This window comes from Caloenas nicobarica, chromosome 14 (assembly GCF_036013445.1).
Source record: "Caloenas nicobarica isolate bCalNic1 chromosome 14, bCalNic1.hap1, whole genome shotgun sequence".
In the NCBI taxonomy this organism is placed as follows: domain Eukaryota; kingdom Metazoa; phylum Chordata; class Aves; order Columbiformes; family Columbidae; genus Caloenas; species Caloenas nicobarica.
In genome coordinates, this window is record NC_088258.1 from 15418252 (window position 1) to 15440421 (window position 22170).

The 22170-nt window shown below is 42.7% G+C and overlaps 1 protein-coding gene across 1 annotated transcript in view; it reads left to right on the top strand.

The window, feature by feature from the left end:
• The first annotated feature begins 918 nt into the window (after positions 1 to 918).
• NOMO2 (NODAL modulator 2) overlaps positions 919 to 22170 on the top strand; it is a 29649-nt gene continuing 8397 nt past the window's right edge. The window contains exons 1-25 of the mRNA XM_065644663.1: positions 919 to 1087; positions 1411 to 1500; positions 2643 to 2688; positions 3131 to 3231; positions 3358 to 3464; positions 3657 to 3729; positions 4235 to 4387; positions 5512 to 5649; positions 6425 to 6514; positions 7116 to 7221; positions 7606 to 7756; positions 9032 to 9209; positions 9945 to 10086; positions 11448 to 11579; positions 12346 to 12482; positions 12762 to 12849; positions 13865 to 13928; positions 15047 to 15142; positions 17464 to 17673; positions 17970 to 18052; positions 19007 to 19166; positions 19288 to 19414; positions 20057 to 20170; positions 20824 to 20951; positions 21498 to 21639. Of these exons, the coding sequence (XP_065500735.1) occupies positions 959 to 1087; positions 1411 to 1500; positions 2643 to 2688; positions 3131 to 3231; positions 3358 to 3464; positions 3657 to 3729; positions 4235 to 4387; positions 5512 to 5649; positions 6425 to 6514; positions 7116 to 7221; positions 7606 to 7756; positions 9032 to 9209; positions 9945 to 10086; positions 11448 to 11579; positions 12346 to 12482; positions 12762 to 12849; positions 13865 to 13928; positions 15047 to 15142; positions 17464 to 17673; positions 17970 to 18052; positions 19007 to 19166; positions 19288 to 19414; positions 20057 to 20170; positions 20824 to 20951; positions 21498 to 21639 (2985 nt within the window). The 5' untranslated portion in view covers positions 919 to 958. The remainder of the gene's footprint in view (positions 1088 to 1410; positions 1501 to 2642; positions 2689 to 3130; positions 3232 to 3357; positions 3465 to 3656; positions 3730 to 4234; positions 4388 to 5511; positions 5650 to 6424; positions 6515 to 7115; positions 7222 to 7605; positions 7757 to 9031; positions 9210 to 9944; positions 10087 to 11447; positions 11580 to 12345; positions 12483 to 12761; positions 12850 to 13864; positions 13929 to 15046; positions 15143 to 17463; positions 17674 to 17969; positions 18053 to 19006; positions 19167 to 19287; positions 19415 to 20056; positions 20171 to 20823; positions 20952 to 21497; positions 21640 to 22170) is intronic.

Consider the following 22170-nt stretch of genomic DNA (forward strand, 5'->3'; position numbering starts at 1 on the left):
GTTGCAGCACACGGGAGCGGGGGCGATCCCGGGGAGGGAGCCGTGGCTGCGGGTGCTGGGCTGAGGCCGATTGCCTGAGGTTCAACGAGGCCAAGTGCCGGATCCTGCACTGGGGTCACAACAACCCCAGGCAGCGATACACGGGAAGAGCGGCTGGAAAGTGCCTGATGGAAAAGGCCCTGGGGGTGTTGATTGACAGCGGCTGAACGTGGCCCAGCGTGTGCCCAGGTGGCCAAAAAGGCCACCAGCATCCTGGCTGGTACCAGCGCTGGTGTGGCCAGCAGGCCCAGGGCAGTGACCATCCTGTGCTGGGCACTGGGGAGGCCAAACCGCGAATCCTGGGGTCAGTTTTGGGCCCCTCACGCCAAGAAAGGCCTTGAGGTGCTGGAGCGAGTTGAGAGAAGGGAACGGAGCTGGTGAGGGGCTGGAGCACAAGTGTGATGGGAGCGGCTGAGGGAGCTGGGGGTTCAGCTGGAGAACAGGAGCTGAGGGGAGACCTTCTGATCTCTGACCTGCCTGAAAGGAGCTTGGAGCCAGGGGGGGTCGGGCTCTGCTCCCCAGGAACAAGCGCCAGGACCAGAGGAAACGGCCTCAAGTTGCGCCAGGGGAGGTTGAGGTTGGATCTGGGGAACAATTTCTTCCCCAAAGGGCTGTGGGGCATTGCAACAGCCTGCCCAGGGCAGTGCTGGAGTCACCATCCCTGGAGGGGTTGGACAGACGGACATGAGGTTCTCAGGGACCTGGATTAGTGCCGGGGTGGGTTATGGTTGGGACTCGATGATCTTGAGGGTCTCTTCCAACCAAAACGATTCTGTGATTCCATCAGTCCCGCGGGGGGTTCCGCGGCGCCCCGGGCAGAGCTGGCGGCGGGAGCGAGTCCGCCGGGCCCGCAGGGGGCAGCAGAGCCGGCCCGGCCCGGCCCGGCAGTTCCGGCGGCGCTGAGTCAGGGCTGTGCGGGATGCGGGCCGGGGCGGCCGCGCTGCTCTGCGCGCTGTGCTGCGGGCTGGCGCGGGGCTCCGAGGACATCGTCGTGGGCTGCGGCGGCTTCGTCAAGTCCGACGTGGAGATCAACTACTCCCTGATCGAGGTGGGCGCCGCCGCCTCTCCCCGCCCATCCGGCGGGCGCCGGGGCCCTGTGCCCGCTCCGTGTCCGGCTGCGCGGCCTGGGCCCGCTCGCCCGGGCCGGGCCGGCTGTGGGCCCGAGGAGCCGGGCTGTGCTGTCAGCGGCTGTCCCGAGCGGGACCGGGCCCTTTGCCGGCTCTGCCCGGCAGCTCCGAGTCCTCTCGGGATAAACCCGGTCCCTGTGACCCTGGGGACACCGGAGTGTACAAGCGCCTGGTTAGAGGATGCCTGGTGCCAGCTCTGCTCACATCTTTTAACGGGTCTTCTTGTCTTTTTTGTTTCTTTTAGATTAAGTTATATACAAAACATGGTACTCTGAAGTACCAGACAGATTGTGCTCCAAACAATGGCTATTTCATGATTCCCCTGTATGATAAGGTAAGAAGCTGAGATCCCAGGGCTGGCTCCTGCGCCAGCACATTAAATGTTGGAACAACACCCGCCCATGAAATCTTTGAATCAGGACATCATTTAGTTTGTTTTGGACCAAGCTTTCAACCGTTTCTTTTTGTAGTGCAACTATTTTATTTCTCATTGCTAAGTATTATCATGATAACATTATCCACAGTGTGGTGTTTGTGCTGTTTGTCTGTATGACCGCAGCATTGGGAGACCAAGTTACTGCCAGCAGCCATGTGTCTGCAGCTCTACAAACACTCACAAAAAGTGCAGGTTCCTACAAGTACAGATGAAGCTTTCAGGTATCTGCCTGTGGAATGTGTTTTGACATGACTGAATTGAAAATAACTTGAATGACTAGTTGCAGATATTAAAAATGTCTTAGGAAGATAATCATACAGGAAGCTCAGAATGTATCAGAAGTTTAATGTCTGTTTAGACTGGAAAAATGTTTCCATTCCAATTAAATACAAGCTGCCCTCGAGTGATCTAAGTGTTTTGCTCTTTTAAAGAGCAAGTTAACTTAGGGATCAGAAATAAGTCCTTCCAAATCTAAGAATGTCAGATGCTTTCTGATCTCAGCGATTTCATTCTTAGGTCTTTGAGCCTTTCTGTGGATGAACTCAAGAGCATATGTGGCAGAACATATGTGATGCCCACTGATTTAAAGAGGATCCCTGTGTAGATTAATACCCTTTTAATAGGATTGAAATTTTGTTATGCCATGTTTGGGCAGAATGATTGAGTAGGACCTCCTAGTGGAGATACTGAAGAGATTTAGAGCGCATCTGTTGGGGCAGGTAGAGAGAGATTTGAACACTTTCTAACACTGAGCTGCTTGAACATGAGCCAGGTTTGGTCTGGAATCGGTATACACGTGATGATACTTAATTTTTGGTCTTAGCTGGCTGGATGTGAGCCCAGCGTCCCAGCCTGCCGGGGTAGATGTTGCTGCAGCTTTGAACAGAGTATCTTGGGTAGGAGGAAGGGAGAATGGGACACTCGAGTCTTGTGTTACGCTCTGTAGCATGGTGCTTGTGTTCTGACTTTTTTTAATTCTGTAGCTAAATTGAATTTAGATCAGTGAAGACAGTTATTGTTTGGTTTTTGTTTATTTTTAGGGGGATTTCATTCTTAAGATTGAGCCTCCCCTAGGGTGGAGTTTCGGTAAGTGCTCATATGTTTTCTTACAATAGGACAGTGAATCTGCAATGTGGGACTTAATAACTACCTCTAACTTGTGGTTGGCAGGGAAAACCAAGCACTTTTCAAAAGAGATAAGCCTAATGTATGGTTTTAATAACTGAAGTGTACTTACTGTACCAGAGGAAAATAAAGCTGTAAGATAGATGCTGACAAAGTAACCCATGAACTGATTTGACAAGTGTGGGGTTTTGACAAAAATGATTGCAGTGCAAGTGGGAAAGAGGATTTTTAACATGGGGATTTGTGGATGCTTTAACTTTGCTGAGGCAAGACTTCCAGAGCAACACTTGTGTGCTTGAGTTAATGCATTTCTGTGGGAGTTTTGGGAAGATAAAGTAGAATTGTTCTGTGATTGCTCTGCCACTGACTACCACGTTGTGTCATTGTTCTTCTTCCCCTCCAGAACCAACCAGTGTAGACATCCATGTGGATGGCATTAATGACATTTGCACAAAAGGAGGTGACATTAACTTTGTGTTCACAGGGTTTTCTGTGAATGGAAAGGTTAGACTCCTTTATCTTTTTTTATTCCATCTCGTGCTAATTCTACCTTCATAAAAAACATTCTGCTTCAGCTCTGCAAGTTATTTTTATCGATTTATACTCTGGGTTTTTTTTTCATGTTGACAGGTTCTCAGCAGAGGCCAGACGTTAGGTCCTGCTGGAGTCCAGGTTGTACTGAGAAATGCTGGCAGTGACATCAACATACAAGCAACTATTACACAACCTGGAGGAAAGTGAGTGCTGGTGGTGCATACTTAATTCATCTCTTCATTTACACGAGATTCTTTCAATTCTGCCACATCAACTGGCATTATAGTAGTTCTGAAATACATTTTCTAACATATGTATAGAGTCTGAATTTACAAAAGTAAACAAAATGTATGTGACTGTTTCTGAAGAGACTTAACCCCTTTCTTGCCTTACAGGTTTGCTTTCTTTAAAGTGCTTCCTGGCGAATATGAAATCTTTGCATCTCATCCTATCTGGATGTTGAAAGAGGTCAGAGCCTGCAAAAGTTCTGGTTTACCTGTTTAGTGAGGGTGGATCTACTAGACCTTGACTTGATCAACTGGCGTCAGGAAGGGTTTTTGTGAGTGGACAAGGTTAATGGAGTTTTTGTAAGTTTAGTTTAGGTAGTCAAGAAACTGCCTCGTGCAGGCCAAGTTTGGAATAGTGGAGCCAGTCAAGGAAGGACTGGCAAAGGAGCTCTTACTTTCCATGTTCTAATCCTATACATTTTGGAGGAGCTTGCACATTGCAGCAGCTGCTCTAATCCTTCACTCTCAGACTGCTTGCTTTCTGAGGAGCTCTGAGATCCTGACCAATTCCTCAATCAGTAAAACAGGAAGAATACTGTTTTGCAAAGTATCTTTGTTTTAGTGCCTTTGTGTTTTGAATAGCCTGTTTTTGTTGTTGAATATACAGCTTCTGATTGTTCTTTAGGTGCTGTAAATGAGATCTAATGCCTACTTTCAATGAAAGTGTATATGTTTCTGCATTTCAGTCAAAGACAGTGGTACGGGTGACGAGTTCTAATGCTTATGCTGCGAGCCCTCTGATTGTCGCAGGCTACAATGTCTCTGGGTCAGTAAGGAGTGATGGAGAACCCATGAAAGGCGTCATGTTTCTCCTTTTCTCTTCTTCGGTCACTAAAGAGGTAATGGTGCATCGGTACCTTTTTGATATGAGTATGGATGTAAATAAGAAGCAGCTAAATAGCTTCTAGATTCATATTGCCCTGATACTCATCTCTCCTTCATTGAGCTTGGCTTATAAAAAACATAAACTGTACAGCCCCTCAAGCTGTATCTTTTTTGTTCAACAAGACCCTTGTAATACAACATTTGCATCCATGCTGAGTTTCTTCATGGCCTCCATGGAAGATCGCAGATGTGTAACGCAATAGCCATCTGTTTCATTGGTGGCAAAATTGAGGTTTAAGGTCTACATATTTTTTTGGACACGAGAAATTAGAAAATTCTTTTAATTTCAACTCTTTTGAACTCTTCGTTATTGTTTTCAAACCACCAGGCTCCTCAACAATCAGACTGTTCAGGGACATAGAAAACTAAGACCTGAACTGAAGCAGGCAACAAGTGCAAAATGTAATATGATCCACAATGCATTATTGATCTGTGTATTTTCTGTGGGTCAGCAGGGTTAAGGGGTTAAGACAATATTTTTCCAGTTATACCTTTTTGCATGTTAGATTTTTGTTAGTAAATGTGTTTCCTCGTGAGGATGACACTTCTCCATGGTGAAAGACCAGCTTCTGGCACAAGGCACAAGATGTTGCCAGACGGATCCTGAAATTCATTGTACAGTAGCTGTAATTTGTCTTCAGCGTGAGGTCTCAATTGCTTTTTGCCCTTTTGATGTGAAGATAAAGTTCTATAGCTTCTATTGCCACCCTTAAAGTTTTATGAAATGAGTGTGAAATGTTTGGTCCTGTCCTGTGTTTTGTTATGTAGCGGAGAGCTCTGTTCTGTAATGTTAAACTTGTCCACAGAACTGAAGTCAGTGTTAAGACATGCAGGGCAGTTCCGGGGGATGTTGACTTTTCCATTTTTCTGTCCTCATTACCATAAAATTGATTATTGGTTGTTTTTTCCTCTTCTACCTGGACATGAATTGTAAGCCATGCTATCAAACTTTGCCTCTGAAATAGTTTTGTACTTCCCATCCTTCATTCACAGTGTAGTATTTCCAACCCTCCTACATCCCCCCGAGATTATTTCCTCTGTTCTCCCATGGGAAAAAAAGTTGCATTTATTGCCACAGGATGTTGTGGGCTGCAATATTTCTCCTGTGGATGGATTCCAGTCAAGAGATGAGTCGCTCTCCTATTTGTGCAATGTCGTGTCAAAAGAAGATGGATCTTTCAGTTTTCTTTCTCTGCCAAGTGGGAAATACACTGTGGTAAGTAGCTAGAAAGTTCAGTGCTTGTCTATCCATTGGGTTGTTAACTTTCATTTTCTAAACTAGGTCATGTGTAACTTTGTAGCTGTTAAAACAGAAATAGTTGAAATGTTTTGAATTGGATGAAATAATTGGAATAGGAACATCCAACCTAAAGCATGTGACAGTCAGGTAGGTTGCTGTGATTGGGCTCGGCTGTGTGGTTTCTGAGGGAGGACTTATTTGCAAACAGGCTCTGAGTGACCTGAATACATTGGCCAGTCACAGAATCACACCTGGAGGCTGCTGGGCCACTGAGAGGTTGTTGGCTACAGCCACCTCCTGTCCTTCCAGTTCCCTGTTTTCTCTTTGCCCATTCTCTTTGTTGTGTCCGAGCAGTGCGGGAGCATGGCTGTCAGTGCACTGCCTGGAGTGATTGTTTGGCATTCTCATTCCGTGTGATCTCAAAGTGGGGTTGAAACTTCATTCCTTTAACCCTTCCAGCGATCATACAGTCTCCTATACATAAGCTCTTGCACAGCCAAGTACCTTTGCTGTATTCTGAGGGTTACTTTTCTGTCTCTGCAGATAATCTGATATGGTTTCCATCAAACAGCCTCGAAATACTGCCTTTATTCCTGTCTCCATCCCTCTGAGTTATTTTTTCCAAGAAGTTTGCAGCCCATTTGACTGTTCACAGAGGTGTCTGTTAGTGATAAGGACATGTAAGATGGTAAAGGCAAACAATCATGGCATCATAGCTTCTTAGGAGTCAAAATGATGTGTCTTCTTTCAGATACCATTCTACAGGGGAGAGAGAATTACCTTTGATGTTGCTCCATCTAGACTGGACTTCCTTGTAGAGCATGACAGTTTACAAATTGAGGTAAGGCGTTCAGAGGAAATAATCTTTTTGTGTCATTCTTGCCCGTAAAAGTATAACTGATTTTAGCAGAAAGCAGGTGTATTATGGAAAAACTTCTTTGTAAGAAGTTTGAACACATTTATTATGCACACCCTCTTGCACAGCAGGGAGAAGACAGTATCTGGCATCGTGCTGTATTTCTACACTTCAGTCCCTTTTACTAGGAAGAAACTAAATAGGGAAAAGCTGTGTGCTATGTTCAGTTTAATGTGGATGTTGCAAACAGGCAGTAATTTTTCAGGTTGCTTACATTTACTCGTTCAAATTGTCAGATGTCTGGAGAAGAGCCTGTGAGCTTGTCCGGTTTGCAGAGTGCCTTGTGTAATGGCATTATGAACTGTACTCATGCGGAGAAACTGAGAATCTGTTCCTGTACTTAGGGGGACAGTATGCCTGGAGATTGATGTGTACTTACATTGTGATTTTCCTGGTAAACTTTTTTTCCTAAAGCTGGAAATAAATTGCCTTTATATATACGTGGAGGGAAAACAGTCATTGATTGCTGTTGGTGTGTGTTTGCCTTTACTGAGTAAAGATTAATGCTGATTTTTTCATTTTTCAGCCTGTTTTCCATGTGATGGGTTTCTCTGTCACAGGCAGGGTGCTGAATGGTCCTGAAGGAGAAGGAGTTGCTGATGCCACTGTGACTCTGAACAATCAGATTAAAGGTAAGCAGTGGTCTTGGTCCTTATGTGTGAGATGAAGTGAAGCCGTTGGGATAATATACTACTTCTGTTGTGATTTATTTGAAATACTAAACTGGTTTTCATGCAGTTGACTAGTTTTGCGTTTTCTGCCTTAGATGAGAGTATTAGATGTTCATTTGTTTTGCTGTAAAAAATTTCTTACATTTTCTTTCAACCATATGACAAATTGTGTTTTGAAATACAGGAATGAAGGTGGGTCTCGTAAGAAAGCATAATACTGTTTCTTTGTCTTGCAATGTAAATTAAAAATAGCCTAAAGCAGTGCACGTTCTCTAACTCTTTGACACATAAGGATAGACAGTCAAGACATGCTGTGTTTTTAACTCGTCTCTTTATTTGTTACAGTAAAAACAAAAGCTGACGGCTCTTTCCGCCTTGAGAACATAACAACAGGTACATACACCATTCAGGCCAGGAAAGAGCATCTCTTCTTTGATACTATTACAGTGAAGATCGCACCAAATACACCTCAGCTAGCAAACATAATTGCAACAGGGTAAGTACTGGTGGTGTGATGGCAATGTCATTTGGTAGGTGGACAAGATCTTGAAAATGCGTGGTCCTTTCCCACATCATGCCCAGACTTGTGTACTGTTGTCAGGAGCTTGAGAAATTCAAGGTAAATAGGACAGTATGAATGCAGGGTGATGTTTTGTCCACAGTATTTTGCTCAGTACTAGTTAAGGCTTAGAGCTCCCTCTTAATAACCTCTCTCTTGTAAACAAAGATGCTAAAACACGGGTATATTGAGCAATTACAGAACCGTGTGTGAACCAAGGCAGGAACAGGGAGGCTTTCTGCTGCTGATGCTGCACTTCAGGTACTCTCCTCTTGTGCAAGAGTGGAGGTATTAATACATAACTGTCTAGTCCAGTGTTGTACCAAACTTTTGCATTTTGTTACTCAGCACTCTCAAGGTCATAGTCGTCTTCTATTTATGTTGTCTCTTTCTTCTTTGTGGTTCTTTGACTGCTGGGCATGAACCTGTATAATGGCAACAGGATGATTTGGGGAGTGTAGGCAGCGGTGGGAGAGACGTGTGAGCTGAGGAAGACAAAGGGAGTGGTTCTGTGTCCAGGAGCTTCTCCTGGAGGAGAAAATAGTGGGAACCTTCTGGAGAAGTGAAAACTAGGAATTTATTGAGGCAAAGGGCAACTAGCTCATATGGACTTAGCTAGCTAATTGAAAAAAAAGATCTGCGTGATGATCAGTTGCAGTTTTTTCAGTTACTAAATATGTTGTACTGTTGAAGGTGAAAAATAAAACTTAACAGTTTCTAATTTGTCGTATTGTGTTTTCACAAAAGTAGATGTACTAGGATTGTGTTCAAGTGAATTACCTATCATGTTTGAGGTCTTTGACACAAAACATTTCAAACCATTTAAAACCTGAGGGATGGCAATCCTAAATCAATTGCCTGCCTAGCTGAAAAAAAAAAGAAGAAAAAGAAATTAAGAAAAAAGGCTTGAAGGGATTGGGGGACGAAATAGTGAAGCGATGTGCTTGCAAATAAAAACGTAACATCATGGTGAGTTCATCATAAAAGAAAAGATCCCTTTAACGGTGCATGAGTTTGCACTTGCTCCGCCGTGTTTGCATATAGTATCTCTTTGATAGGAACGCTTTTTTCAGGAGAAATCCATTTGAATTCATGTGTTAGTACCTCAACAGCGAGGTTTACTTTTAAGGAAGGTTTAAAATAAGTATCTTTTTATGAACTTTGTCAAATCAAGATATTAATATTTCTTCTGATGCCTGGCTTATATTTCAGATTCAGTGTGTGTGGCCAGATCTCAGTAACTCGTTTCCCTGACACAGTCAAACAGATGAGTAAATACAAGGTGACCATGATGCCTCAGGACAAGGACAAAGTGTCACTGGTTACAACAGAAACTGACCCTCAGGGAGCATTTTGTTTTAAGGCAAAACCGGGTACATACAATGTTCAGGTAAGAATGAGCTTCCATTTCTTCGTTGTAGGACTGTCATGAGGTTTTCGATTTTAAACATTCAATTTCTAAAAGCTGAGAAGCTGAATTTAGTTTTTCCTGACCCTTTTCTCCTGTTGGCACTATTTAAACAATTACAGTTATTTCTTTTTTTGTTGCTGTTTTTTCTTAATAAGCTGAAATTCCCATGCTCCTTGTCCTTCACTCTTGTTAAAAGGAGATCAGGCCATTGAGTTGTGATGTCCCTTATATCACTTATCTTAATATATTATCCTGTGAGTGAGACATGTAACGTGTACCATTCTCAGGTGCCTAAATGGTTCCCGAGATTATAGGTCACAGCAGAACCCGTAGCATGCCACCCTGAATTCTGTGTTGTGGGAGATAGTTCAGTGTGGGAGATAAGGAAGTGCATGGTTATTAAGACCTTAATTGTCCTTATAGATAATGAAATAACCTAACGTAGAAGCAGCAGTACATCCTGAAGTGAAGTTCACTCTGACTTTTGAAATTGAGCTTTTTGGAGGACTTTCAGCTCAGTTTCATTGCTGTTCTTTGGAAGATTTTTAATATAGAATTTTGAAAGCATATTTGGGAGGCTGGTTTTGCTTTGCCTGGGATTTACTGTAAATTTCCATTTTCTAATTTCTGATAAGTGAATTGAACTCAGCAGAGTGGGTGCGTTTGGGCTGTTTTTAAAAAGCCGATGATGTCTTGATGTCATGTGCTCTACAGGTGATTATTCCAGAGGCTGAGACCAGAGCAGGACTGGCTTTGAAACCCAAAATGTTCCCTGTTACTGTTACAGACAGACCAGTAATGGACGTGACCTTCGCTCAGTTTTTGGCATCTGTCTCAGGGAAGATCTCTTGTTTAGGTAAGCCAGATTTGAAAGTGAAGTGGAAGTGGGAACAGAGAACTTGAGTGATGCGTGTGTGCATGAGTACTGTTTAGATCAAGCCACTTGCTGTGGGTAGCCCCATCAGCAGATAAGTAAATTAACTTCCAGCATATACATAGAGCAGCTCTTTTTTTGGGACACCTTACAGCCTAATAAGGTACTTTTAGAAAGCTTGGGTTAAAGTTATGTACCTATTTTTAATACGTGCTAGGAATAAGCAAATATTCCTTCATCAGGAAGGAATTCTAACCTGTTTGCGTTCCTCAGAAGATGGGTAAGTTCTGGAAGGAAATGCTCCTGGCTGACACTAGGGATACTGTACGTCAATCAGAGAGGTACTGGAGGCAAAAAAAGACATTAAAAAAACCCCAACAGCAGTACATGTAAAAACCTGTGGGACAGAGGCTCAGGCTGTTAACAGAAGCTTGCAATCTCTGTTCTCTTTCATAAGCTTTATGTCTTTATTTTAGTCTAAGATCCTCTCTCCTGCTATTTTCCTTGCTTACCCACCGATTTCAGCAGATGGTGACTGGAGCTTGACTTTTGTCATTTTTAGCCCTTGCTTTTTACTGGAGTCTTTTTTCCTTGGGCCTGGAGCACAAGTCTGATGAGTGGTTGAGGGACCTGGGGGTTGAGGGACCAGGAGCTGAGAGAAGACCTTCTGATCTCTGAACTGCCTGAAAGGAGCTTGGAGCCAGGGGGGGTCGGGCTCTGCTCCCGAGGAACAAGTGATAGGACAAGAGGAAATGGCCTCAAGTTGCGCCCAGGAGGTTTAGATTGGATATTAGGAAAAAATTCTTCCCAGAAGGGGCCGTTGGGCATTGGAACAGGCTGCCCAGGGCAGTGCTGGAGTCACCATCCCTGGAGGGGTTTAAAAGACGTTTAGATGAGGTTCTTAGGGACAGGGGTTAGTGCTAGAGTTAGGTTATGGTTGGACTTGATGATCCTGAGGGTCTCTTCCAAGTAAATGATTCTCTGATTCCTCTCTGAATTCTCTCTGCGCTTGGTCTCTCAAGTGTTTTCTGGGTCCTGTAGTCTCTGCAGAGCAAGGTGGACCTAGGGATTTAATGTTGGCCTCTGGTTGTTATTCACCATTACATAAAAGAATTCGATTAACAGTCTGATTAACAGTCTTGGACTTCCTGAAGAATGCAAAAAACACTGGTAAACATGTACCTAAGAAATACAAGTTAGAGTTTTAATTGGAAATGTTCTCTACTGGAAGAGAGTAATCATTTTAATCTTGGTGCACATGAAGCTTGCTTGAGGTGGAGGTTTTGGAGGCAGAGCTGCCAAACCAGAATGCAGTCTCATTTTCTGCTGTCTTTTCTGTGCAGATGCTTGTGGCGATCTGATGGTGACACTACAGTCTGTGAGCCGCCCGGGTGAAAAACGCAACGTGCAGCTCTCTGGAAACACAGACTCAGTGGCCTTCACATTTGAAAACGTGCTGCCTGGCAAATATAAAGGTGGGATAACGGGGAACTGCTTGAAGTGTTACCTTAGTAGCTAAATTTGTGACTTAATCTGTATGCTTCTGTTCTTACGGATACTGTTTACAGTGTGCCCAATTTGGAACTAGTTCTGAAAATTGAGAGAATCTGGAAAAATAATATATAACAGTGCAGCAAGTTTTCTTAATCTTGTGCGTTTAACCTTTTTGTCAGCTTACAGGTAGCTGCTCTCGTAAGTTTTAGAGGTTTAGTTTTGCATGGCTGCTGTGAGGAGAAAGGGCTTTATCACAACCTGACTTGTCCCAAGCCAAAAAACAGGGGCACACCCTCGTTCTTCTGCTTCCAGAAGAACCTCTCCTGAGCCTGCCTTGGCCTACTATGAAAATAAACTGTTTTCCAGGGGAAGGTGTAGAAGGAGTATATACAGATTGCTCTTCTTATAGATGAGTCAGACCATCTTGATGTCAGGTGAGGTTGGAGTTAGGTTCTAGTGTCCTCTAGGCTTCTTCGCCTGTCACAATGGTAGTGCACATCGCAGAACTTGCCAGGGTGACCAGACCTCATTATTCCTTTTTATAACAGCTCTTCTGTTCCGAGATGCGCTGATTCCTGGTGATGCTGCAGTGCTGTAAGCCAGCTCTGGTACTACAGCCATTGTTGTGTATCTAGCTTTGAAGATTATTGTCAGGGAAGTTAGAGTGATAGAAGCTTTTTATACCTCAAAACCTGTCCTTACTCACACAGTTTTACTTACTAAAATGCTTTGTGTGGTGTATTGTAGTGAGCATTGTCCATGAAGACTGGTGCTGGAAGAATAAGTCTTTGGAGCTGGAAGTCCTGGAGGAAGATGTTTTGGGAGTGGAATTCAGGCAGACTGGCTATATGCTGAGGTGTTCTCTTTCTCATGCAATTACACTGGTACGTAGGTAACAAATGTCCTTGTATTTTTTTTTTTTAATGACCTTGTGTAGGCGGGTTGGATTATGCTTGGAATCGAGGCTTTCTCATGGCTGCGGGGAGTCACGTAGCACAGCAACACTGATGTGCAGAGTGCTTTGGGATTTGTCACTTTGGGATTTGGTAAAATGGCCTTATGTTGTTAGCTGCTATAAAAGAGAAGTATTAATGTATCTTCAGGCAAATCCTGGTTTTATTTTGTTGTTTGGTAGTTACTAATAGTGACTTGTGGCTTCACAGGAATTTTATCAGGATGGAAATGGACCAGAGAACGTTGGTGTTTATAACCTCTCCAAAGGAGTAAATAGATTCTGTCTTTCAAAGCCAGGTAACAGCTCTAACATGTTAGTTTAAAACACGAAAAAGAACCAGTGAACTAATATTACTGGGAATTAAACCAAACCAAACACCCCCCACACACAAACCACCACCAAGACACAACAAAAACCAACCAACCAAACAAAACCTCAAATCAAAACAATAAAAAACAACAGACAAAACCAAACTGTTATCGTTTCTGAGGTTTCTGAGAGTCATTGTTTTATTTACATCTCTATATAAATGCATTGTTCTAAGTTTGTAGAATTCTTCTGCTGTTTAGTCCTTCACCTAAATACAGATTCTAGAAGCAAATTTTTTTTTTTTTTTGTCTCAGCGAAGGGCTTTGATATTGGTTGAAGAAAGAGCATGTTAAAATAATCTCGTTCATATGGGTTCTGTTTATCACTCACATTAGAATGTGAGTTACAAATAGAAGTTTCATTTCAATACAGGATTCCTGAGGGATAACTGTTAGAAGTACCACAGGGTTCTCTACGTCAGGAAAAAAGGATGACTTAAAATTAGATTTTTTTTTTTTCCTCCTTTTAATGTCTCAGAGCTAATTCTGTTACGGCCCTTTAGCAAAACAATTAAAAATATGTTTGGTTTTGATTCATTCTTCAGCCTTGAGCTTTTCATCCTCAGAGCCAGTAGTCTCATTCACAAGACAATAGTACAACGGTTCTATAATCAGCCAAAGGGTATCAGCTATGGGACCATAATAGGTTATGTCTGAGCTTATTTGGTTTGTTGTGTTTGTAATTATTTTCATCTGTAGTGATGCCTAATGGTGTTTTATATCAGTATATATTACAAATGCTGTGCAGTTTCTAGTGGTGATCTGTGCCTGAACAGAGGTGAATTAATCTACAAGTGTCTGTGTAAAAGGTAGTACATATATAGTCACATTTTGTAATTGTTTCTGTACCTCAGGTCTCATGTGATCTCAACAATTCAGCCAACACAGTAAGCTTGATGATTTTTGTATTTCAGTAGATCATTCCTTTGTTTAATGTTTACAGGTGTATATGAAGTGACCCCACGTTCCTGCCACCAGTTTGAACATGAGTATTACACTTACGACACGTAAGAGCAAAATCTGCTTTTGATCTTAGGCCTGTCAGTATGCTTTCTCAAAGCTTCCTTCTGCTGCAGCCGCTTTCTTTTGGCATTCGGGATGTGTTGCTATGGCTGGCTGTAACCAATAGAGCAAAGCTTTAGCAAAGTGTGTCAGATGTGTTCTCTTGTCCTTTCTAGTCTAAAAAAAATATAATCAAGTAATGATAGGCTTTAAAGATGCTGTTAGTACTTTAAATGAGTATTTTTATCAGCTCTCCGTCTGTTTAATGTTGGTTTTGCTTTGTAACAAAGCGGAGATATTTCAGTGGAAACCGTTAATCACTTGTGAGAGTTGAAATGCCAAGGACAGGATAGTAAGTTTGCTGGGAGGTATATACCACCGTTGTAGTGCTGTAACTCTGTGGTGATTTGATTCTGCTCACCCCAGTTTTTGCAAGCTAAATAAATATTTGCCCTGATCACAAGTAAGCAGTGCTGATCTTCACAACTCAGCCATGTTTTATTAGTTATTTATAGGTTATGGTCTGGCAATGTACTTAATGGCTCTTTCCTTCCAAAAAGAGGATTTCTGCTCCCAGACTACTTCTAATTCATTAGCATGGCAGAAAACAAATTCAGCATTAAAATCCGATTCTTTTCTGCTGTGTTAGTGAATTACAAGTACTTTGAAGAGAGAGGTGCTAAACATGAGAGCCAGCGCAGAGTGAGTGCCTGGATGAGTGCCTGGATAGAAGCAGAAACCCTCTGTTGGTAGCAAAGCGCACTTGAGGCATCTTGATGAACTATGTCTGATACGACAAATGCCGGGGTGTCCTGCTGTGTGTAAAGGGATTGTACATTTGAAATCAATCCAGTCAGCTTTAGCTTGAGAGGAAGCAGGAGGCACAAAGGAAGGGATTGATTTGGCCGATGTCATGCGGTGGGTTGGGGCTCTGAGCTGGAAAATGTTCCCTTGCTCATGGGCTATCATCTCAACACCACAGCTTTGCTGTGTAATTTGTGTATCCTCTTTTATAAAGCACTTCAGACTTAGGGATGGGAACACAAACTCTGCCGAATAAGATTTCATTATTTTCTTTAGGAGGGGAACCTTGAATTCACCTATTTGTAACTTTAATTTACAGGTCCTCTCCTAGTATCCTGACGCTCACTGCAGTTCGACACCATGTCCTTGGCACGATTGTAACAGATAAACTGATGGATGTGACCATTACCATTAAGTAAGAACAAAGAAATCTTGGGGCTATAAAAAGAGAAAGACAAAGACATGTGTCTCATAAAATTTTACTCTGGTTTTAAACCATAGTGGCTGTTTTCTAAGGGGATGGCACCCACCTCTAGACTGCAAGAGGTTATTTTGCTAAGCTGCGCTTTGAGTTTTTTGTAGATGGATAAATAATTCCCAGCCTTCATTTTGAATGTTGTCACTTCATTTCGATATAGCCCCATTCTATTTGTGTGTCATGGTAAAAAGGAGTGGTTTTCTGAGTTTTCATACACTTCAATGAACTGAAATTTCAGGATTCAGAGAGTGTTGTTTAACTTGGGTCTGAGCTCTTCAGCACTGTTACCTATTTTTTTCATTTTTTGTTTCCCCAGAATGAGAATGTGATGCATTAGAGCTTTGTTGCTGGTGTGAAGAGGGTTATAAAAGGAAAACTATGCAGAGTTATTACACACCAATGTGCCAATTTATGTTTCGCTGAGCAGACAGCTCACTAGGTAGCACGGGTTTGTGAACAGGTTTAATTGTATGAGGTGCCAGCTCTGCCTGGAAGTGTCTGATAACGAGTGCTTTGTTAATGCTCTGTTCTAGACTAGGGGTCCTCCAGCTTTTTGAACGTAGAAAACATCTCAGAGAACAAATCACCTGCAGAGCATTGCCTCGAGCTCCCTGGGCTTGATGAACTGCAACTACTGGCCAACTCAGCAGCTGGAGAAGAAACATTGAGATAGCAGAGAGCCATTAGGATTTAAAAAACAGTTGAGTGAGGAGCTGACTATTGTACTGACCTTCTGGGCTGGTTGGGTTTTTTGAGACTATTGGCAAGTGCTTTGAAGGTGCCTCAGTCGCCACAGAGCGTCTCTGCTCAAGGCTGCCTGAGGCTTTGCAGCCAAAGTCCAATTAGTGAAATATCATCAACATAAAAGGAACAGCTCTGGATTTAAAAGCAAGACAGTTGTTTTTAAAAGTCCCTGCTTGCGTACCAGATCCGTGGTGGTGACCCGTTAACTTTCAGCTAATAATGGAAAAAAAAGGAACAAAAAATAAAGCTAATTCTTAATAATTTTTCATGATGGCTTCTTATGTCTGAAAAGTGAGACTGTAGTAACTTATTATTAATATAATGAGACTGTGTGCATATCTGTACATATTTTAATAGGTTTTAAGACCAAAAAAATTGGGTATAATTTTGTATTGTCTGTGGGCTGCAGGAAAGAATTTAAACTCTTGATGAAACTTAGTGTGATAGACTGATGGTATCTGTTTCTCTTGAAAAAGGGCAGAATATAGGTGAAGACTGAAGCAGGAGACAGAACTATCCTGATAATCTAAAGCTGTTGTAGGAAAAGTAATGTGATCATTTCAGTTCAATCCACATAGAGAGTTTTGCAATGTTCTACAAGAGTTTTTCAGGCTATTGTAGAAGAGACAGGAGATAAGATACAAAGAATGGCTGGAAACAGAAGATATTGCTGGGTAAGAGAGGCTGTGATATCTGGGAAAGTGAAATGAGATGCATTGTTCTGAGCTCAGTTAAACAACCTGGTTTAGTTTATCCAGCAATCTGTTCAGGGGACAGTGACAAGACAGCTGGATAGTTCAGATCTATAGGGCAGATAGGTTAGAACTCAGAGCTTTTCCTGGGAATTCCCAGCTGTTGGAAGTATTTGTTTGTGATAGGAGGTTTTTTTTCTCCTTGTATACTCCTGAGAGGTGGATTCTGAGGGAAAGTTCCTAATACTGAAAAAAAAAAAAAGAAGTAAGCTTACCAGTCTTTTTATTTTGTGTAACTCATCCTTCCTGTATTAAGCTTGTTCTCAGGTTTGGAATTCCAGTCTTTCTCTTTTTGGTTCAGGGCTTTGTTAAAGGTACTCTTGCAAACTGGTCTTTGGCTTAAGAATTTCTGAGTCCTGCTGGTGTATCAGTGCTTCTGTGCTTCGGTGGCTGGTACATGGTGCAAAATCAAGACTCTGCTCACCAAAACTTAAGCTAAGCTGTTGGACTCTGCAAGGTGGTCGAGATGTCGGCGTGTTGCGCTGGCTCTGCAGTGGGATGCTGAGGCACGGCAGGGAGGAGGAGGAGGCACCAGAGCCATAATTTCTTGAATTGTTATAGCACGATGGGGCAGAACTTACGGGAGTTACCAGTAGGTCCCATCCTGCTAGGCCAGGTAGGTTACCCACAGTGCGTAATGGATTAAAAAAAAAATCCTGGAACTTGTCTACTGTGGTATAAAGGCAGTAGTTAACAGATATAATGAGCTCTTATCCCTCAATGTGCAAGGAGATGATTTTATTTTCTCCTCCATGTTTTCAGGTCATCCATTGACAGTGAACCTGCGTTAGTTTTAGGGCCCCTGAAATCTGTTCAGGAGTTGCGCAGGGAGCAGCAGCTGGCAGAAATTGAGACCCGCCGGCAGGAGAGAGAAAAGAAGGGCCAAGAGGAGGAAGGAACCAAGCCACCGGTGCAAGAAATGGTGGAGGAACTCGAAGGACCGTTCTTGTATGAATTTTCCTACTGGGCAAGGTAATAGCAAGCTCCAATGGGTGAGGTCTGTTCCATGTATGGTTGTCTGGTGCCTCCACCAAACAGATTAATGACATATTCCATGCTGTATGGGTACTTTTGCCTGTTTTTGATGACTGTCAGCTAAATGGAAACTATTAATAGTACCACATAAAATGAATTTTGCTTAGGTTATTGTTGATATTTTTTTCCTTGGGGTATTTAGGTGGATTCTTGGGTCAATTTGCAGTGCTCTGTTCTACATGAGAGCTGCTAATTTTGTTTTCTTCTAAATATATCTTATTTGTGTTTTATAGGTCTGGAGAGAAAATTACTGTGACACCATCATCAAAAGAGCTGCTTTTCTACCCACCTTATGTGGAAACTGTTGTTAGTGGAGGTAAATATGAACAAAATCTAATTTGAAAGGAGTACAAATTTAAGGCAGAAATGTATCGTTATAGATGAATAACTTTTCAAAGGTAGTGTTAGGAAAGCTTCAGTTGCAGCTGTTTCTTTGGGCCAATTTCACTCTGGAATCTGGAAGCTCAGGTATTTGGTAGAGGGTGCAAGTACAGTTTTTATCAGCAGAATGTGCTTCAAGTGCTGAAAGAGCACCTGGCACAAGAGGAAGGACTAAATTTCTGGATATTACACCAGATTATCAGAATTGTTCCTATTACTCTCATTTAGAAAAATAGTTCTGCAGAAGCGATGTTTGTATTCTAAGTTTGTTACCAAATTCAAGTTTCTGTTAAATTTTGTTTGTAGTACATTACAATAATAAAAATATTCACAAAAAAGTGAACCTCAAAATTGTGAGGATTATCATTAATCAGTTGATGGTACTTGTTATGTCAGTGTCCGTCTTGCCCTCAGGTTCCTAAGTGAACAGACTTTGTCTGAAATCACTAGAAAATGTTAGGTACCCCTTTTATGTGCATTCTAAATACACTGGAAGGGAGAGGGAATACAGTTTTACTTATGTCATTAAACACGATATATGCTGACGTGTCAAAGCCCAGTGTAATATCAGCTAGAAGGGAATATCGTTGGAATCTTCTCCATGTGGCCGCAGTGTATGTAACTTAATCCTTAGAGCACTTAGCAAATACAGAATATTTGGTTTGGAGATATGCTTAAAGCTTTGGAACTTAGTTACAGATTTTATGCGTGTTCAGATATTTTGAAATGTGTTGAGAGGCCGTGGAATTGGGTGGGTTGATCTCTTGTTCTAAGGTGAAAGAACATCAGCTGATCACTTTGGAAGTAGTTACACTCTTGCTGTAAGACAGAATGGCAAGTGTATTTTTGGCTTTCTCATTTGTCTTAAATCCTCTTTGCAATGACCAAGAGAGTTGTCCTGGGAAGCTGAAGGAGATTCATGGAAAAGCAGGCTTGTTTCTGGAAGGGCGAATTCATCCTGAACTGGAAGGTGTTGAGATCATCATTGGTGAAAAGGGAGCAACTTCCCCGCTGATCACAGTTTTCACCGATGACAAAGGTGCTTACAGGTAATTAATGGATCTGTTTTGATCTTTCGGACTGTGTAGTTAAAGTGCAATAGTGACTTGACAACATGTGTGTGATATCCAAGTGTTTTTTTAAAAATTAGTTCTTTCCTTTTATTTGAAGTGTTGGCCCACTCCACAGTGACTTGGAATACACAGTTACTGCGCAGAAAGAAGGGTTTGTTTTGACTGCAGTAGAAGGAACAGTTGGGGACTTCAAAGCTTTTGCTCTTGCTGGAGTGACGTTTGAGGTAATGTTCTGAACAGTTCGGGTTCTGAAGGAATAATGTGTGCAGTTAGAGCTAGACAGACAAAAAAATTAACCCATGTGTCCCAGCCGAACACAAATGGGTGTGGGATTTGGGGATAATTTTGTCATGGGGAAACAAATCTCAGTGGATGAGTTTAGTTGTAGACCGTGACTTGCTATGCAGAAGATATTTTGCAATGTTTGTAGAGTGAAAGTTAGAGCCTGCAGTCAAAAAAACTGCTTTTATTTGTGTTTGTAGAGTTGGACCACCTTCTCTTAATGAGTTTTATCCCTCAAAGTGATTTTTTTCATGGACAGTCTTGTCCAAGTAGTGGGTGGTTCTCATCTTTGGGGTACTTTGTTCTGGCCCCCAGCACGTCTTGTGGAGTGACAGAGCATGACTGTTGTGGTGGCACATGCTGTGCGTGGCTGTGAGCCCCGATGTTGAACACACAACCTTCTGCAGCCCTGTGGTCTCGCAGGAGCTCGGGGACACGCTGCAGAGGTGGCTGGTTTTCCTCTGCGTAAAGTTGCGTGCTCCGAGCCAGCACATCTGGGCACTCCCCAAGAGGCTTCGGAATTGAACCCTTCTCCATAAAGCAACCCCCGCTTATGCCTAAAACTATTGCTTTTTCAAAACCAGATCAGATCAGAGGATGACCAGGCTCTTGCCGGAGTTCTCCTGTCTCTCAGCGGAGGAGTGTTTCGGTCCAACCTCCTGACGCAGGACAACGGCATGCTGACGTTTTCCAATCTGGTACGTTGGAAGGGTTTCTTCTGAACGTGGCTGCACGTGCGATGCCGTGTTACTTTGCCCTCCAGAAGATGAATGCTGTTGACTCTCTGATGTGGCAGGTCTCCTTTGAAATCGTAAGCCACAACGAGAGATGTAGGTCTGTCCCTCAGAGTGGACAGCACTTCACATCTTTCACTTGCCAAGGTCTGGCAAGAGATTCCTCCCCAACAGGTAGCGGATGATGTTGATTGATCTCGGTTACTAATTTGCAGTCTGTAAACATGAAGCAAGCCAATTAGTTGATGATCATTTGAGAGACTTTAGAGGAAAGAAATCTAATTAGATTCTTGATCTGTACATGCGTGTGGACATGCCTGAACAGTTTCCTTGCAGACATCTTTCCCTCCTGGTCACTGTCCCGTCCTTGAGGTCTTGCGGTGAGGTTTTAGGGCCATAATTTCTTTTCCCTCTTCAGGCTTCATCATCTCGTGGAGTTCCATTGCTTTATTGTCCAATGTGCTCCTGTTTTTCAGTACTCACGTTTTCCGACCAGTTTAACCAGTTGGGACAGAGAACTTTAGCTCTTTAGGGAGCTCTTGCAGAAACATAATTGTTTGGGTTGGTGCGTTTTTCTGTCACTATCAGTAAACGGCTTGTTTTATGCCTTTTTGCAGAGCCCGGGGCAGTATTATTTTAAACCCATGATGAAAGAGTTTCGCTTTGAACCATCATCACAAATGATTGAAGTGCAGGAAGGACAGAATCTTAAAATTCGGATAACGGGTTACAGAACAGCTTACAGGTTAGTAGAGCTGAAATGCCATGCAAAATGCCGCATACTGTATCAGGATGCATTATGCAAAACACGTGTTTTCTCCTGATACATCTCTGTTCTGAAGGTTCGGAAGGTACCTTTGAAGGCACCATTTAACTTTATTATGCTGTGATTAAGGACTTCTTGTAGCCGTTTCGCATGCACCTGGAGATACAGCTGAGCCCAGATGGCAGGACTGAGGAGCAACGTTGCTATGAGAGCTCTGTGTCACTGGCACTGGAGGTGGCTTGTCCAGTGGGACAGGAGAGCACTGGTCTAGGAATGGCAGACAATTCACGTGTCTGACTTCAACATCCTTTCCTTGCCCTCAGGGGCAAGCGCTGCTGTTCCTGCAGATAATTCTAATGCTTTAAATGGTTTTACATATACATTTTAAGTTCCGCTATTCTTCCGCGGGCTATGCTAAATATATTAAGTACTCTTCCCGTCAATTATGACAATAAAACGTATTTCAAATGTGCATTAAAACAGCATCTGCAGATCTGTAGCAATGGGTTCTCTTTCTACCTCTAGCTGTTACGGCACAGTTTCTTCTTTAAATGGAGAGCCTGAGCAGGGAGTCTCGGTGGAAGCTGTGGGGCAGAAGGATTGTAGCATCTATGGAGAAGACACCATAACTGATGAAGAGGGCAAATTCAGGCTACGTGGCCTTCTGGTAAGGATTAGAACACTCCATGTCATTTACTTTTATGTTAGTGTGAGAATGGAGCAATGGAATATGTTTTATTAATTAGCTACTGACTTCTGTTTTCCCATCACGTTTGCCAGCTCAGATTCTCCTGAGTTTCTCTGTGTTGGGAAACACTGCCATGTAGTGAACATTAATTCCACTAAAGAGGGAAAAAACTTCAAGTAAAGTGTGTGGGACTTCCTGGCAGCGCAGCCACAAACCCTGAGCAGGTCCCGTGCGGAACTCGAGCCCCGTCAATGTGCCGGACGCTCAGCAGGGTTCAGGTGTTACAGCCCGGAATCCTCTTTGGCAAAAGAATTTGGGACAGCATCAATTTCTCTTGTGAAAGTACTGTGACAGCATTTTTAGCAGGGTATTGGGTATATGACGTTGATTGTACAGCATGTATGTGAAGGAAGCTGTTCCATGGGAAGCATGGAAGCTGAATTTATGGGACCACTATGTATGGAGTAAGCAATTTACTGAGGTTGAAAGCAGTATTTAATCAGGTTTTAA